General features: G+C 33.7%; 1 protein-coding gene across 12 annotated transcripts in view; it reads right to left on the bottom strand.

The window, feature by feature from the left end:
* Positions 1-18,224, bottom strand: part of LCORL (ligand dependent nuclear receptor corepressor like) — a 167,118-nt gene that overhangs the window by 89,786 nt on the left and 59,108 nt on the right. For 9 of the 12 annotated variants that reach the window (XR_006202018.1, XM_042936816.1, XM_042936810.1 and 6 more), the window contains exons 3-4: positions 13,746-13,825; positions 12,738-12,867 (exon numbers count right to left, since the gene is read on the bottom strand). Coding sequence is in view for 10 of the 12 variants with exons in the window: in XM_042936816.1 (XP_042792750.1) it covers positions 12,738-12,867; positions 13,746-13,825 (210 nt within the window). In the remaining 2 variants the exon portion in view is untranslated. Of the gene's footprint in view, positions 1-11,256; positions 11,304-12,737; positions 12,868-13,745; positions 13,826-18,224 lie in introns of those variants that run through there. The other 3 variants (XM_042936820.1, XM_042936812.1, XM_042936813.1) reach the window with 3 other exon arrangements.

Genomic DNA, 18,224 nt, shown 5'->3' with positions numbered 1-18,224 from the left:
TGGCTGGGAATGGCACAAGTGTTTGTAAATATAACCACTTGTAGAACTCTCTAATGTGGCACCCAGAGAAATACCAACATCTCCAGATAAGCTTTTATTTATTTTTTTTTAAAGGAATCTCTAGGCCTGACATGGGGCTCGAACTCACAACCCCAAGAACAAGAGTCACATGCTTTAGTGACTAAGCCAGCCAGGCACCCCTCTAGACAAGCTTTTATTCATTCATTCATTCATCATTCATTCACTCATTCATTTTTCAAACAAGGCTTTAGATCTGTTAAAGCTGGGGCATTCCTGAGAACACACAGAAGACAAATAGAAACAACCAGCAAAGTAAAATTATTAAAAAGCAGACTCCCTATCAAAGAAAATCTAATACTTTACAATAGAGTGTAGCTAAAATAAGGTTGTAAAAACTATTCTAAGACAGTAAAGTTTGATAAGGACTACTATGGGGCCTACTATAGGATTTAAATGTATTTTTTCTGGACATGATCTGGACAGGTCATGTAGAGTATCTAATATTCATTTACAAACAGAAAGGTAAACTGAGGAGTGAGGCTTAATGCTCAACTAGCAAGACTAATACTATTGCTCTTTCGTGTCTATTGATTTTGAGCCATAAAAGACCCTCCCAAATATTGCTTTTTTTACTTTATTATCTTTTATTTTAAGTGGAATGAGACTCTAAACAAAATTCAAATAAATTACTATTAAAAACTATTAAAAAAAAACACTATCTAGAGAATAATGGAATAGCTACAGAGGCACAGAGCCATATTTTAACCGAAGATCATCTTTCTTTGTTAGAAGTTATTAAAAATCAATTATCAAGACTAATAACTAAGATCATTTGGCACAGGGTAATAAAAGAGATCGTGAGAAAGAACACATATTTTCTGCTCACTAGGTGTTAGCAATCCAATATGGAAGGACACAATGTAAAGAATATATATTCTTGGAGGAGTATCTTGAGATTCATTTGATCTTCCACCTCAGTATCCCTGAGTAGAGTACAAGAGGTTAAAGATGACATGTGAGCCAAGAGCACATGAACTACTCTATTTTATCTCCACTTACCCCATTACAACATGCCAGTGTCCTCCTTGAGACTGAGCACCGTGTCTTACTCATTTACCTTTTCAGTGATCTACCATGGTCCCACACACAAGGTAATTCAATAAATTTCATAAATAAATGACTCTTCACTCTTTAAAGGGAGTAAGGACTGCATGAACAATTTGGTGATAAGATGATCTGTTTTTTTTTTTTTTTTTTTTAATTTACAGGAGATAGAAAAATAAGGAGAGAATATTCCTTTACTCTCACACACCTTACACAAAAGGCTACTGAACAGTCACTTAAGGAAATTATTAGAGGAAAAATGGTTTTTTTTCTTTTTTCGCCAAGTCTTATAAGCTAGTTGGCTCAGAGGAGGAAAGAAAAGAAGAATAAAGAATATTTATTTTGGGGAGTGAGAAAGCAGGGGAGAGGCAAAGAAAGATGGGGACAGAGGATCCAAAACTGGCTCTGTGCTGACAACAGAGAGCCCGATGCGGGGCTCAAACTCACAAATCCTGAGATCATGACCTGAGCCAAAGTCAGATGCTTAACTGACTGAGCCACCCAGGTACCCCAAGAATAAAGACTTAAACATTAAACACTATGTGTTTAAACTGCTTTCAATTTGGTTTACTGTGTCTCTACTAAACATGCATTATAAAAGATAAAAACAAAATCAAAAGATGAAATGAATAGACGTGGGTTTCCTGAAGCTTGTTTTTATTCCACAGATTTAATGGTCTCAATCGTCCATGTAGAATGAGGAATCCACCAGATCAGAGGAACACAGAGACATAGAACCATATGATCTTTCCCTCATAACATTTTAGGGTTTTTAGGCGGTGGGGTAGGTAGGAAGGAGGATAGAACCATCTGATTTTAAGAATCCACATCATTATCATAAAAGGAAACTCTTGCTGCACCCCACTTACACTTGCAAGTTTCATTTCTAACAGCCCACTTGAGATTTTAGTAAAAGCCATGGCCTACCACACAGCTTAATGTAGCTACTGGGTGGCTCAGTCAACGCTGGTTGAGTGTCTGACTTCGTTCAGCTCAGGTCATGATCTCCTGTTTCGTGGGTTCAAGTCCTGTCTCAGGCTCTGTGCTGACAGTTCAGAGCCTGGAACCTGCTTTGGATTCTGTCTCTCTCTCTCTCTCTCTGCCCCTCCCCCACTTATGCTCTAACTCTCTCTCTCTCTCTCTCTCTCTCTCTGAAAAATAAACATTAAAAAAATTTTTTTTTTAAAAAGGATACGGACATGATATCACCTTTTAGTCCTAAATCATTTTGCCTCTCCCTATCCATCTGCTCCCAGTATTTTTGCATCTTTAACACCATGAACTGACCACCGTATTTGTGAACCTCCTAGCCTTCTTAAAACAGAAGTCCAACTCCCCTGTGACTACAACTTTCCCTATTAGATCTTCTAGCTATTAAATATTCTTGTAAATCAGCCCACCAATTCTGGATTTGGGAATAATCAATCTCTAAAATGTATCTTCAGAGCAGAGTTTTCAAATTTTGTTGAACGTTTAACTTCACCAATTAACAAAACTGAGAATGCACCTTTAAAATATGTATATTTTTTATGGGGTGCCTGGGTGGCTCAGTTGGTTAGGCATCCGACTTTGGCTCAGGTCATGATCTCACAGTTCATAGGTTCAAGCCCCATGTCAGGCTCTGTGCTGACAGCTCAGAGCTTGGAGCCTGCTTCAGATTCTGTGTCTCCTTCTCTCTCTGCCCCTTCCCGGCTCACACTCTCTTGCACTCTACTTTCTCTCTCTCAAAAATAAATAAATATTAAAAAAAAATTTTTTTTAATGTATACTATTTATAAATTACACAGTAGCATTCTTATTCTGAGCTAAGCATCTCAAAGGACAGCATATACTTGGAGGAAGGTTCATCAATGATAGAATATTGTAAGGCCACGTATCTGTTTTTTGACTTAATTCAGATAAAACTACATAGCAGAGTATATAAATTCATTTAGCTAGGCTATATAAACTATAATATATCACAACGCACTGAAATATATCACTCAAAATGCAAACCGAAGAATGAGGGTGCCATTTTCAACTCCTCCTTGGATGAGAAACTGGACTCTTACTCTTCTCTCCCAGGATACTAGGTCACCCTTATATGACAAGAGTCTTCTGATATAAAGACCAAGTAAGGGTGCCACTGTCAGTCATATGTCAAAGATAGTAAATATTAACTTTTATTTTTATTATGCTTTTAAAAATACTTTAAATTTTGAAGTAACTTTAGACTACATAAGTTTCAAAAGCAGTACACACAGAGTTCCTATATATTCTTCTTTCACCTCTTTCCTAATGTTAACATCCTATATAACCAACTAGCAATACCTAGAAATTAACATTGGCATAATACTATTAACTAAACCATAGACTGTATTTGAATTCATCAGTTTTCCACTAACATTCTTCCTCTGTTCCAGAATCCAATCCAAGATTCCACAATGCACTTAGTTGTTTGCTCTAATCAGTTAAAGTTCCCTAGTCTTCCCTTGTCTTTCATGATCCTGGCATCTTGGAGGAGTTCTGGTCAGTTATTTGGAAGAACGTTCCTTAATATATGTGAAACTTTTTCATGATTAATTCCAAGTTATGCATTTTTGGCAATCTACGACAGAAGTAATGTGCCTTTTTCAGTGCATCAGATCAGTGCACCATTAAGACTCGATATGTTTTGTTACTGGTGATATTAACCCTTGATCGCCTGGGTCAAGTTGGTGTCTGCTGAATTTCTATGAATTATATTGTTATTTATCTTTTTGCTCAAATTGTTCCAGTTTTGGCCTCCAAACTCTTTCAGGTTGCCTCCTGTGTCCCACCCAATATATTCCTATCCTCTTCTGAGCACTTTTTTACTTTCTGGTACCACAAAATGTTCCAAACTCATTTTATATTTTCTCAGTCCCAGCAATGGAAGCAACCACTTCTCCAAGGATCTTTGGTTCCTTTTATTGCAGAAGTTTCATTTCATTAAGTACATATATTGATGTAAATAGAATTCCTGTACTCCAGTGGATCATCTTATTTAACCCGTCTTCATGCAGAAATGATTTTAGAAAGCTCTGTTCTATAGCACTGCTATATAATGATAATTATTTTTTTTGCTCTAACAAAATACTCAGCAATAATGATGGAACACTATTAATAGTCCACCACAGTTTTATCTCTATACCTTATAGACATGTGAGGCCTGCAACTCTGAACTCCAATAACTATAAGAAATGAGGATGTCAGAGCTACATAAACATACCTAGTCTAGGTAAGCACTGAGCACTACTCCACTAAAGAGAGGGTATTTCTTTTAGAAACAACCTCAATCAGTATTGTCAGAACAATAAGTATGTTTTTAGGAAAACAAATATGGATAAAGACTCACACACACAAAAAATTAGCATCTAATATGGGCTCACAGATGGTTTGTAGAACTCTAGATTGTTTTAAGTTGAAGGAATGAGGTAATTGCAAAGAAAATTGCAAAGAGCCAGTAGGCCATAGCATACCCAAAAGGCTTTGGAGTTCAAACACTACCAGATAATTAGAGTTATATGATCAGATTCGCTAGCATATTTGGTTAGCATCGTGGTTCCAGTTATTCATCAGAAACACTGGCAGCCTCATTTAGTATGTTCACGACAGAAGTAACTCTAGGCAAGCCACTTTAATACCTTACTGGCTTAAATAAAACATAAATTTTCTTAAATACACATGAAAGCATTTTAACATTTCTAGTTAAAGGGGCACCTGAGTGGCTTAGTCAGTTAAGCAGTTAAATGTCCAACTCTTCATTTCAGCTCAGCTCAAGATCTCATGGTCATGAGACTTAGCCCTGCGTCAGACTCTGTGCCAGGTGTGGAGCCTGCTTGAAATTCTCTCTGTCCCTCCCTGCAATGTCCCCCTTCAAAAAAAGGTATACTCTCAATTACTCATATCTAAAGAAGTAAAAAGTAATCTAACGTAATAGTCCCCAAATATTTTATATTTTGCTTCAGAAAATGTGTCCTTTCGTTGCACAAATATATTGATATAGGATTTTCACTTTATTAAGTTAATATTTTAAAATTAGTTTTGGTTCTCTGAGCGTTCAGAACATGGAAGGAATTAGAAAAATAGCTACCAGAATTGGCCAACTTTGCAAACTATGCTGAAATTTTCCCTCAAAGTGTTCCACGTGGTTGATTGACATAAATGTCTGCAAAATAATTTTTTCCAGTATTTCTTTATGTTTTGTTTTACTTCCTGAATGTTACATAGGCTAACAATATATACCAACACATCTTAGCGAAAAGTTTTCCATTTTATTAACTAAGAAACTGATGCACAAAAGTGACTTTTTATTTGTACAAAACAAACACAATACTGTAATTTGCAATACAAATTTGCAATTTGTATCCTATTAGCGGACAATTCTACTCCCTCAAAACATCCAAAGAATACTATTTGCTGCTGACAGTTTTGAAGCATTACTACTCACTTTTAAGACTGTATGCTACCTTACATCTTGATGTTACTTATTAATTCATGGAATCCTAAAGACCACACTCTTAATAATCAGATGATTTAATGTGGCAGCTAAACTCTCAATGGTCTCCCTTTGTTGATTTATTGTCATTCCAGGTAATTGATGATAATGATAATAAATAAAAGTAGCAGCAGTTGTAGATTACTGAGTGCTTACATGCATTATCTCTTCCTCCTCAACTTATTGAGGTATAACTGGTATATAAAAACTGCACATAATTAATGCATACAACCTGGTGGGTTTGGATACATTAACTCTTCTAATCATCACAATAATCCTCTTGAGAAAGCTAGAATTATTCCCATCCTATAGAAATGGAAACAAGTCTTAAAGAGTTAAAAAGTTTGCCCAAGGTCACACAAGGCTGAATATATCAGCCAGGACTAGACTCTTGGTCTAATCCAAAACCCAACATTTTACCTACTATGCCTTACTATGACAAGAGCAGGCCATTTAGATGCCAGTGCCTAGCTTTCTCATACAACAAAAGCAACAAAAATTAGTGCAATCCACCATGGAGTTACTTTTCACTGAATGCCTATTATAATATGGTACTAAGCTAGATGTTTCATCTACATTATATTAATGATATAATTCACAATGATATGGTATCACCAAGTTAAATAACTTGCCCAATATCATAGCTAATTTAATGGAAAAAAACTGCAAGCAACACATTTAGGTTTGACTCCATAGCCCATATTCTTTTTTCCACCAGAAGCTACAACTGAACACACATGATTAAAACATTAAAACCTTAACCATTATCTTCTATTTTAACAAAACTACATTTTTGGTGGATGAGGACAGACAACAGAGTATAAATATCTATAATTATTGTGCCTCTTCTGCAGATGAGAAAACTTAAGTCACAAAAAGGGTTAGCAGTTTGTCAGAATCACATAATATATGGTGGGACAGATTTGAATTCCTATCTGTTCAATTGTGAACTTATGCTTTGGCCCCTTCCATTAAATATAGAAACAGTTTAAAGACTTCACTCAAAACATTTTAAGGAGGAAAACTCACACACACACACACACACACACACACACACACACACACACACACACACAATATAAATCCATATGGAAAAGGCAGGGGATAACTACTAGTTATTACTAAAAAATCAATATTATTAATTGATAACCTTTATAAAACAGTCTGAGAAGGTTGTGGATTATGCACAACTAGCCAACAGCAAATAGTAAACTGTAACTGACAGTTCAAATTTATGTAAGCTAAAAATGGCAAGATGGCAATTTACAAACTAATTTATCACATTTCACAAGTATGGTATTTGAAAAAACCCTCTACTAGAATCCTAGACTCCTTGGATGTTGGTGAGTAAGAGAAATTCAGAAAGAATGAGGTTCTGAAGTACTATGGGGACCAGGAAATTCTTTAAAACAGAATATAGATCATATTAAATGAGACAGACAGGCAAGCTCATATGGTAGGCCTGGCCTATAATTTAGGTGATTTTTACACTAGATTTTCTCATTCATAAAACTACAGTATATGGAAAAAATTATCTGGAATATAATTTCCTAGAAATCAGAATAAGGAAGTGATCAACTCTGTCAAACGATGCTGAAAGGTTAAGTAAGATGAGAACTGATAGCTTCCCTCTGAATAATACAAGATGGAATTACCAAGGAAACTGATAAAACAATTAGTGAAGTAGTAGGAAAGAAAGTCTATTTGGGACAGGTTAAAAAGAAAAGGGGAATTGAGAAGTGAAGACAGTAAAAGTACAGATAATAAATATTTACTAAATATCTGTGTGTCAGATGCTTGAGATATATTAGTCAACAGAAGTACAAAATCCAATTCTTCATGGTGCTTATATTCCAGCAGAAGAAAGACAATACATAGTAAATAAAGGAAGAAGTAAATTATATATGTTAGAATGTAATTGTGCTACAAAAATAAAAAGTAACTTTTTAGTTGTTGGAGAGCTGACGAAAAAGAGAAAATAACTACTTGAAAGAGAGGAAACTGATTAGGCAAGACTTATAAAGTCAACATAATTGGGTGTTTTACTCTAGCCAAGTTTAGCTGGTCAGGGCAAGTGTGTAATATATGAGGAATGGGACTAAAACACAGATAAGGTTCTAATAAGCAAATATGACACAGGAAGAGAGAATTAACGGAGTTAAGATTTTTATATGAAAGATGATCACAGTGATTATTAAGCACACTATCAGAGCTATGCAGCTTCACTTCTGCCACATCTAGGAGAAGTGAAGTCATGTCGAGGAGACAATGAAGAGTTGAAAATTGGTGTGGTCAATAGACTGGAAATTGTAATGAGGTTAAAAAAATGGGGGAGTAGGATGAGTACTGGAATGAAGTTGTAGTCACAGAAAGAGATGGCTGAAATTAGATTTGAGAGGCGGCAAAGGTCTAGGAATGGTCATGGAGAAAGACGGCTGGAGGGGAATGGAGGAAAAGATCATTGGAAATGAAGAGGTCCAGAGTGTCCAGAGTGTTGAATATATCACCTACATAGAATTTGAAGTCACTAAGAATTGTGATGGGAATAACATTTGGGAGGAATAAAGTGAATAGGTTGGTAGAGGTCCACAACATGATAATATAGATGGAATAGTTTGCTGTCATGTGCTTCAAAGGAGCTCAGGGTTTTGAGTGAGGAGGGTGAATAAATGATGGGAAAGCAGCTATAAAGATATTAGAGGTTACCTGCCAATGGTATCATCCTATATTACATAAAGCAAGAAATTAAAAACAGCCAGTAAGGGGAGGGCTACAAAAGCATCTCTTACGAATATGCAGATCTGAGTGACAACAATAAAATAAAGGGAACATTAAGAGGAAGAGCCTGAGGACACAGGAGATTTTTGCTGATTAAAGACCACAAGTTTCAAAAGACAAAGTAGAAATATGGGTGCTTGTAAAGGGATAACTGACTCGAATCTGAGGATAAAAAAGACAAAAGGAGATAAGAATGCAGATGATAATGAGTGACCTGACAGTTGGCCTTTAATTCCTGTAATGGATGGTATTGCAAGTAGAAAAGTGATTTTATCAGAAGGCAAAAATCTTAAATCCAGTTCTAATTTTAAGTGTATTTTCTTAGAATTTCATTCATATCTTCCAGATTATGACAAAACAAGAAAAATATTTTCATAAACACCTTTGAACGTGGCCCATAACAGTATGTGAGTTATTTTATGGCACTAATACACAGTTTCCGGAAAGTTCCAAATGGCAACCCATATAGGAGAAATTCAATGTATGACCCACAATGATCTCACAAAGGCATATTTGTGTAAGAAACTCTGGGCATGAATGTATCAGGTCAAATTTACACAGTCACTCATGGATGCCTGCATTTAGAGAAAAGCAATCTAAAAGATTTCTTAGAAGAAATCAAATGCTTTATTAACAGTCATAACCAATTGTTTAGCAAGCCATATTAATATTTATTTCTTGATATAAGATTTAAAAATTAAGAGTTTAAAAGGAAAAGGATCTGAGTTCAGAAAAGGCTGAAAGACTTTATATAAAACCTGGCTACCAATTAATTTAAGGGGAAAGGGTTGGTTAATATCAGCTTTCAACTAACTGCATCAAATATATTAGGAAAGGTCTCTGAAAACAAAAAAACCAGAATAGTAGTTGCATGAATGCTAATATGTGTGTGGATAAAAGATAAAGCAGGTGAAACATATTGTATTTTGATGAAGAAAGATTTCATTTTATCATATATTTAGCAGTATGATTCATTCAACTACTATCTTTCCAATTTAGTCAAGTAACCTTCTTTAATTTAAAAATAAAAGATGAGACATCTTCCTGAATCATAAGCTGGTGACTTACACTGCTTCAGGTAATCTGAGAATGCGAAGCAAAAAGTAAAAATAATTTAGTTTATATCTGATGGGGATACTTTGGAAAAGGCATTTTATATCTACATGGCTATGTTTCTACACACTTCAAAACAAACTGATACTCAAACTATACACAGTAACAAACTTAAGTACAGAGTAGGGAAAGGTAAACTATATATACATACTAATTAATTTCTTTCTTCAAATCAAATAAGTAGTAATATTAGAATAGGTAGTGAAACTGGAAGATACCTGGACAGTTTATTAGTACGCATTCATAAGTTCAACAAGTATTTCCTGAAGACAGATGTAATAAGTATTGATCTAAATACTGAGGATACTGCAATTAACAAAAAAAAAGTGCCTGCTTTCATGGAGCTTTCATTCTATTTTAACACTATAGACAATTTTAGGGTAAACCTCTGGAAGGAATTCTATTTTGAAAAATTTTGAAAAATTTCTGAATAATATTCAAAGCTAGTTAAAAGTTCATCTCTGTAGTAATATACCCTCCCCCCCCATTTATTCAACTCTGAAAAAGTATTTTTGACTAGCTTCTAATTATGGGGGATTTGCCAAACTATTTAGTATTTAAGTTTCCTCCAATCTATTATTAAACACTACAAGGAAACTAATCGCTGAAAGTGTCCATGGTTCATAAAAGGGAAAATTGAAGTGTAGAAGAAATATAGCATTTCTCATAGTCCTCTCTAGTCTGCCTAATTCAATTAAAATAGCTCTAATCCTAGCTGGCTAATAAGTATAGAATAGGAAAGTCTTCCTACTTAGTACATAAAAGAATCTAGGTGCTCCTCACACAGAACACTTTTTAACTTTCTTTTTTTTTTTCTTTTAACTTCCTGAGGATTCAAATGTTTGTAATAGGACTAAAAGACACATTACTTAACTTCTCTGTGTTTCACTGTCTCTACCTGTTAAAATGATAACAGTACCTATCTCTTAACATTGTTTTCAGATTAAACGAGATTAAGGCATAAAAAGGTTTCAGTGTTCAATCATAACTGATGACATCAACCATCTCATTACCCTGTGTAGTGGGTTCTTAATAACAGTTTATACTTATCACTATCTTCGTCCCTAAAACCACAGTTAGGAAAAATAATAAACAAGCTATAATAAAGCTATTAAAAGATTTCTTTACGTTTTGGCAAGATGATTAACATGCATATATTCCTCAAACTAAGCAAAAGATCAGTATCTGTTGAGTATCAGTAACATTAATGTTACTAATATCCAGAATTCCTGAAAATGGCTGAGTTTGGGAAATTTTCAGGAATCAAATAAAAGCTCCACCAACAATATGCTTTATCAACATTTTATTTATTACTCCAAAGGCTCAGAAGTGTTTCTTATCTTTAAAAACATGTTTATGCCTTTTATTTTCAAGTAGGGTTAACAGTGGAATTAAATAAACAGAGATGTTATCATCACTTAAAGATACTATTATTATCTTCTGGCCTTATCCTAATCCAGACCATATTGGAAACCTCTAAAATGATTTTATTCAAAGAAAATTAAAAAATAAAGAACAAAATCAAAACCAAGTAAATGGGTAGGAAAGTCCTTATGTTTAATTAAACCTGGCAAATCATGTTGGACTACAAATAAAGGAATTAACAAAGATACGACCTGAAGTTAAAGCAAAAATACTAATAAGAATCTTTCATTTAAAAACTTTGCAATCCTTCAAAGATTGGGAAGAAAGCCAAGATTCACCTCAAATGGAGAGGTCACTAAATATCCATGAACACTCACCCAACCATTGGTAGGAGACCTCTTGAAGACCCAGATGCTTGAATCAGCTGAAATAGTACCAAGTGTTTACTGATTACTCTTAATAGGGCAATGGAGCACAGGTTACTCCATACTATCAAAAATTATAGGTCATAACTATTGATAATTCCAGCGACTACCATTATAAATTACTCAAGGAAAAGAAGACTGAGTAAAGAGTTCTAAGGTGAAACCGTGTGCATGTATGTAAATGTGTACATTTCCTCCAGCTCTATTAGTGATATAAGTCTGATAACATAATTCTTGTAAGTATAAGTACACTGGCAGAATAAAATTTTTTAAATTAATATGTTATAAACTTCTTAAGGAAAGCATGTAAAATATTAATATGGTTCAAATAGAAAATTTCTAAAAAAAATAATGTTTTTTTAAAGACAATGCCGATTTCTCAACACTAAGCACTTTAGTAACATACAGGAAAATATTTTCAGTCTCCTGCACTTAAAAAAAATATACAGTTCTTAACTTTAGGTCTTTTAATATACTAATGATTCTTCCAATAAAAGAATTCTCATATTTCAACACATAAAACTCATAACACTGAGGACTAAACAAAAGCCTCCTTGCTCAAAGGTGAAGACTATTTTCAACATTATTGATTAAAATCTAAAAGTTATCAACTTAATAGAACAGTATCTGATGTTAACCTAATTTCAAAGTGGAGTAAAGCAGGGGTCAACACCTAGATGAAATACAATAATGTTTTTCTCAGTCTCTGGAAAGTGGGAGGCAGAATGATAACCCTTCCCATCTTACATTCCCCCTGTATCATGACTCACTCCAAAGATCTATGTGGTAAAAATTAAGACACTCTACTACTGCAGAAATTGCCAGGAACAAAAAATGGAATGTTCTATATTTCTATATTTTTCTCTGATACATGTGTATCAAGTAAGGTAACAAGTGAAACGAGCCTAATTTGGTTTAAATAGTTTAGACAGGTGAATGAAAAAGAACATTTGACATTTAAGGTCAAGTAAGCATATTCAAGCTACCAAAGAAACACTGAAATCCCAAGCCAGCAAAAATACTCCAATCTGGCTGATAAATGACTTAACTGTTAGATTTCTAAAGACAGCTTTACAGTATAATATATCCATCACTTATTGAACATGAAAGAACTTTTGAAGTCTTGAGAACAGCAACAAAATAAAGACCAGAAGCATAAAAACATTTCCTGTCTGCCTACAGTAGATGAGGAAAATATCTGATAGTGTCAGGGACAGATTTGAGGAAAAAGTGGAGAAAAGGAATGGCTAATAGAAGACTAGCCCTACAGTAACTAAGAATTCTAATGTCCTAATATGAAGAAAAACTAAAGATAAAAAAAGAAATAATCAAAAATGGAGTAAAGACTGACAAAAAAAACTTGCGTGTGAGAAAACTGCAAACATTTTAGACCTCTACTGCAAATTTTAAATGACAAAGTATACCAATATTACCTTTCTTTCGAAAGAGTGCATTTAGGTAATTTTCTGCTTGGCATTCAATCTTTTCAGTGTTGGACTGGCCCTGAGATGATAGTTCCTCTGTTGGTGTTGACTGTGAAGAATCAAGAGATGGTATACAATCCTAAAATTATAAGAAAACAACATAAAAAAATCACTTTTTATTATACATGAAATTCCATTAAAAATTGCAAAAAAATATTCTCTAAATGTTCATTTATTCTATCAAATTATATAGAGAGAACATAAAATTTGGGACAGGAGTCAGGAGAAAAGAAATTTAGCTTTGATACCAAATTAGCCTTATTTTTTGGCAAAACTACAGTCAAAAATGGAGGGGGGAGCAGAGTAGATAAAATATATTGCTAAATAAATTCATTAGATAGCAATGCCAATAATGAGAGTTGTAACAACAAAGCAGGTATGTTTACCCACTAATCTGACCAAAATGGGTACAGGTTCTCAAGTTGTCATTTCTTTTCAGCCTTTCTCACAACAGTAAAGAATTAGGACTTTCCACCATACAAGAAGATGCTGCTTGTCTAGTTTATGCCCTGTTTATATTAGACACTAAATATTTAATCATTTACACAGGAAATAACTGTGATATCCAAAAGACTTCAAGAGAGTAAAAGGCTAAAAAGTAGTACCGCATTATCCTCCAGCTACAGATTCCTAAGAAAGACTACAGGGTGGTCTCAAATCAAACTAGGCCTCTAAACTCACTGTCATCTACCTAAATACAAAACAGGTCTAAACTGAACTTCATGAGTCAGGGAGCTATAAGGAAGAAATGTGAAATAAGCAAAAAAGATGAGTGTTTTGTGATTTCACCTGCAAGTTAAGCTAAATGTTAGACTTTAAAATATTCTTCACATTACCAAAATCAAGTATTTAAATTTCCACTGTAAATCACCAATTTTCAGAAAAAAATTCAGTTAAAAAAATTGTGTTACAATTGTGCAATTAGTTTAGAAATAATTTCATAGCACTAAAACTTACACTGACTGCTTCTCTCTGTAGATTACAAAATGAACATTTTTCATCCATAGACCAGTCAGTCAGCTCTTCTGGTTCACAGTCTTTAAAAGAGGGAAAAATATTCATTAAGTATACTAACTTTATTAAAACAAATAAAATTACCACTCTCCACAGCAATGGCTCATATAAAAAAACTAACTACTAATAGTAAAGGGAGAAGGCCTAACTTTGAAATTAAAGTGATGACCTCTAGAAAGAAATAAACAGAGAAGGCTGTAAGGAGAGTAATTTGCACTATTATGGGACAAAGTATCAAGAACAATGAGCTGGTTATAAATTAATTTTCTAACAATAGGGTCTTAAGTATCATCTAACCTTCTAAAAGATTCAATTTATCATTACCTATTAATTTTTAATTTTCACTATGAAAGAAATCAAAACAGGGAGATATGGGGGCAAAATAAATAAATTTTGCACATCATGAAAGCAACATAAAACAGAGAAAATGGAGTAAAGCACCAGAAAAGCCCACAGATTTGAGAAAATGGAATGCTGTCCAAAAAAACAGAAATCCATAGCTAAAGAGATCTGATTTTTATTACATTGTTTAAAGGTGTTGTTGCAAGAGTTAGAGTAGAAGGCAGGTAAACATGTTATATTATTCAACACAAAACATTTTTTTTTCACAAGAATGTTTCATATAAGTCAACTATTATAATACAAAGTTTGTGTGAAACAAACATTTATAATGAAGAAATTTTATGAAGATAGAATATCATTGCCATCCTAACTATACTTGGTATAGACAGTGATTTTTCAAAGTTTCTTCTTGCAGTAAAACTCTCCATCTCTTTTCCCAAATAAATTTTTACACAGAACCTCAAATATATGAAACCATTATCACCTGAGGCAGTTACCCTGGTACTAATTTGAAAAGCAATGGGGTATACCACAGTAATTTTCCCTCATACTTTTGAAATACATAATGAAGTTGAATACATGTTTCTACTAAACTACACAGAAAATAAGCTTACCTTTGTTGGAATAATAATAAATAAATAAGAGTGAGGATCAGCCTTTAAGCAATTTTTACATCAATCCAGATACACAAATCAGAGTAGAAGATAGTATGATGTGATGGAGTATGAAGTGTATAGTGATAGCTCCCTTAGGTTTTAACAGTGGTCCAGAAATATTCCTATTATTTATCTAAACTTAGAAATGGTAGGAAATGGGAGCATGAAACCCAGGACAGGGCAATGTAAAGATAACTGGATTTAAAGTCTCCAAAAATCTGTAATGGCTTACTGGTTGTAACCTTGTCAAGTCACAACGTTTTTGTTTTAATTTTCACATCTGTAAAGTAAGGATCCCACTACCTAACTTGTGGATCACATGAAAAAATGTGAAAATATTTTATAAACTCTAAAACACCATGCAAAGGCTAGTTACTATCAAAACAGGATCATCAGTCATTATTTCTTAAATCTATACAATCACAAATATATTTAATAAGGTTAATTTGCATAAGACAGATAATTTTAATATATCAGTTTAAGAAAACTGATCACTTTTTTGTAAACAACCTGATTAATCAAAAGTTTAAACAATGTGTACAATTAGAAACCCAGAACTGTAGTTATGTAGGTGTATAATTTTCTTCAACCTTTCAGCCTGTCACTATAGAATAATACATTCACACTCCTGAATGTGGAATTGTGCAATGTCTCTTCCTGATCAGTGGAATGAATGTGGGAGAAGTGGAAGTATACTCTTCCAAGCTGATGCTTTAAAAGGTATGGCAAGTTCCCCCAGTTCTGTTGAGTTTCTACCTTGCAACACGAAAAGAACTTGCCCAACACAGCCATTACTCCTTCCGACTGGCACCTGGAATCATCAGGAGAAGTGATTCCTGAAGTCCAGTGAATCAGATCACCCATTGAGCAAGCAATAGATTTTAAGAGCTCTTTGTTATGCAGTATACTGTGCAAAAACTTGACTCATATGCTAAGCATAATAACTTTGATAGATCAAGGAAACCTTACTGCTTTTTTATTATGGCCTCATGAATAAAAAATATGAAAGATATCTAGCACTGTGATTTTTTAAAAAATAGCTGGTAGTTCTGGAGAAGAGGTAATTTTGAAAAACTACTATAAGGTTTCATGAAGTTTCAGTGATAAATATGTTGAACTGAGGAACAACTCTGGATTAATTAAAACAATTACCAGCTGTAAAATAAATTGGGCATGTTCAGATTATCTCATTTATTTTAGTTATTTTAGAAGTTCTTCAGAGAGATGTTAATTAAAGTAAATCCCTATGTGGTTAAATAAACAGCACTGAATAAATCAACAATTATATAAATGCCATTAAATTTTGCTGGGTTACAAAAAACTATGACTTTACTTACAAATATTTAATAACTACTCTTTCTACATCAACTTTTGATTTTGAGTTCAAATAAATGATGATGAGACACATTTTTTTTACTTATTGGAAAAAAAGTTTTGAAAAATAAACTCTAAGCCAGATTTGTTTGTCCAGATTATCTTTTCATGTCACAAAAAATAAATACTGCAACAAAATACATTCATTTTATTTCTCAAACAAAATAAGACAATAAATCAGATATCCCTAAAATAAGTTGCCTCTTATTCTGAAATTTTAATACATGAAGCTATAAATTAAAAAAGGGCCAAAGTTTGTATCTCACAGAAAAGGCAATGTCATAATGAAAACGGATAGTAAGTGACTAACAAAAGATCAACATTTTCACCATGGGTATACACTCATGGGCAAAGTTTGGTTCTAATCATTTTACCTAATCTATCTTGGAAAGATAACAGACTTTGAAATTAGAGAGCCTTGGAACTGAGATATCTTTCCAAATACTAGATGTGGCCTTTGGCAAGTTACTTTCCCTGGCGTCAATTTCCTCATCCATTAAAATGAGGATAATAATTACACCTTAAGACTGTAGTAACAAAATTAAACAAGAATGCATGAAGAACACCTAACAAGTCCAATTGGTGGTACTCTCATTTTCTTTTAGATAATCATACTTCCTTTGAATGTTTTTATTCTCTTCAGTACCCTTTAACCACAAGAAATAAATGTAAAGTTCCCAAAGACAAAGCCCAATGAAAAGTGAAAAAAGAGAATACTGAACTAGATTGATCATGAAGGTCATGAAAAAGTAGTTATAACTATGTTGATTTTTTTTTAATTTTATAAATGTTCATTCACTTTTGAGAGAGAGAGAGAGAGAGAGAGAGAGAGAGAGAGAGAGGGACAGCGTGCCCAGGAGTGAGCATGAGCGGTGGAGGGGCAGAGAGAGAGGGAGATACAGAATCCAAAGCAGGCTCCAGGCTCTGAGCTGTCCACACAGAGCCTGAGGCAGGGCTCCAACTCACAAACCAGGAGACCATGACCTGAGCTGAAGTCGAATGCTTAACCAACTGAGCCACCCAGGTTACCACTAACAAATGTTGACCTTGAGGGAAGATACTGAACATTGGGCAATGTTATTAAAAAATAAAATTTCATTATGAAAGTACATAGTAACTATACTGAAAAGTACAAAGAAGGAAAACTATTTGTAATCCCATCATCTAGAGATAATGATTAAATTTTGCAATATATCCTTCCAGTTTATATTCTAGGTCTTTTCAAAAATGAGCATCAGCAGATTCTTTGAAAACATCAATAAAAGTGATAAACCTCTACCCAGTCTAACCAAGTAAAGAAAAAGAAAATATCAGAAGTGAAAGATGGGCCATCACTACAGATTCTATGAATAATAAAAAAATAAAAAAAATATTATGAACAATATTAGTTGGACAAATTCCTTGAAAGACACTATCTACCAAATTTCAAACAAAAAATAGAAAATCTCAATAGGACTATATCTACTAAAGAAATTAAATCAATAATCAATAACCTACCAAAACAATAAAACTCCAATCCAGATGGTTTCTCTACAATCTGTTCCAGAAAATAAAAGCAGAAGGAATACTTCCTCATTCTATCATTATTATCTATCATCATTACCTAACTACCAAAAACTGTCTGAACAGACACCTCATCCAAGGAGATATGCAGATCTCAAATAAGCTTATGAAAAGATGCTCAATATCATTTGCCGAGACGCTCAATATCATATGCTGCTAGAGAATTGCAAATTAAGATGAGCTACCACTACACACCTACTAGAATAGTTTAAGTCCGAAACACTGACAACATCAAATGCTGGTGTGGATGCAGAGCAAAAGGAACTTAAATTCATCACTGGTAAGAACACAAAATAGTACGGCCACTTTTGAAGATGAGTCTTACAGTTTCTTCAAAGTTTAACATAATCTTTCCATACTTATCTAGCAATGGGGCTCCTAAGTATTTACACAAATGAGCTGGAAAGTTATGTCTACATAAAACCTGTACACAAATGTTTACAGTAGCTTTATTATTAATTACCAAAACTTGGAAGTGACCCAAATG

Source organism: Panthera leo, chromosome B1, assembly GCF_018350215.1.
Source record: "Panthera leo isolate Ple1 chromosome B1, P.leo_Ple1_pat1.1, whole genome shotgun sequence".
NCBI classification, from domain to species: Eukaryota; Metazoa; Chordata; class Mammalia; order Carnivora; family Felidae; genus Panthera; species Panthera leo.
Note: the sequence above shows the minus strand (reverse complement) of the source record. Positions and strands in the feature narration are given on the sequence as shown.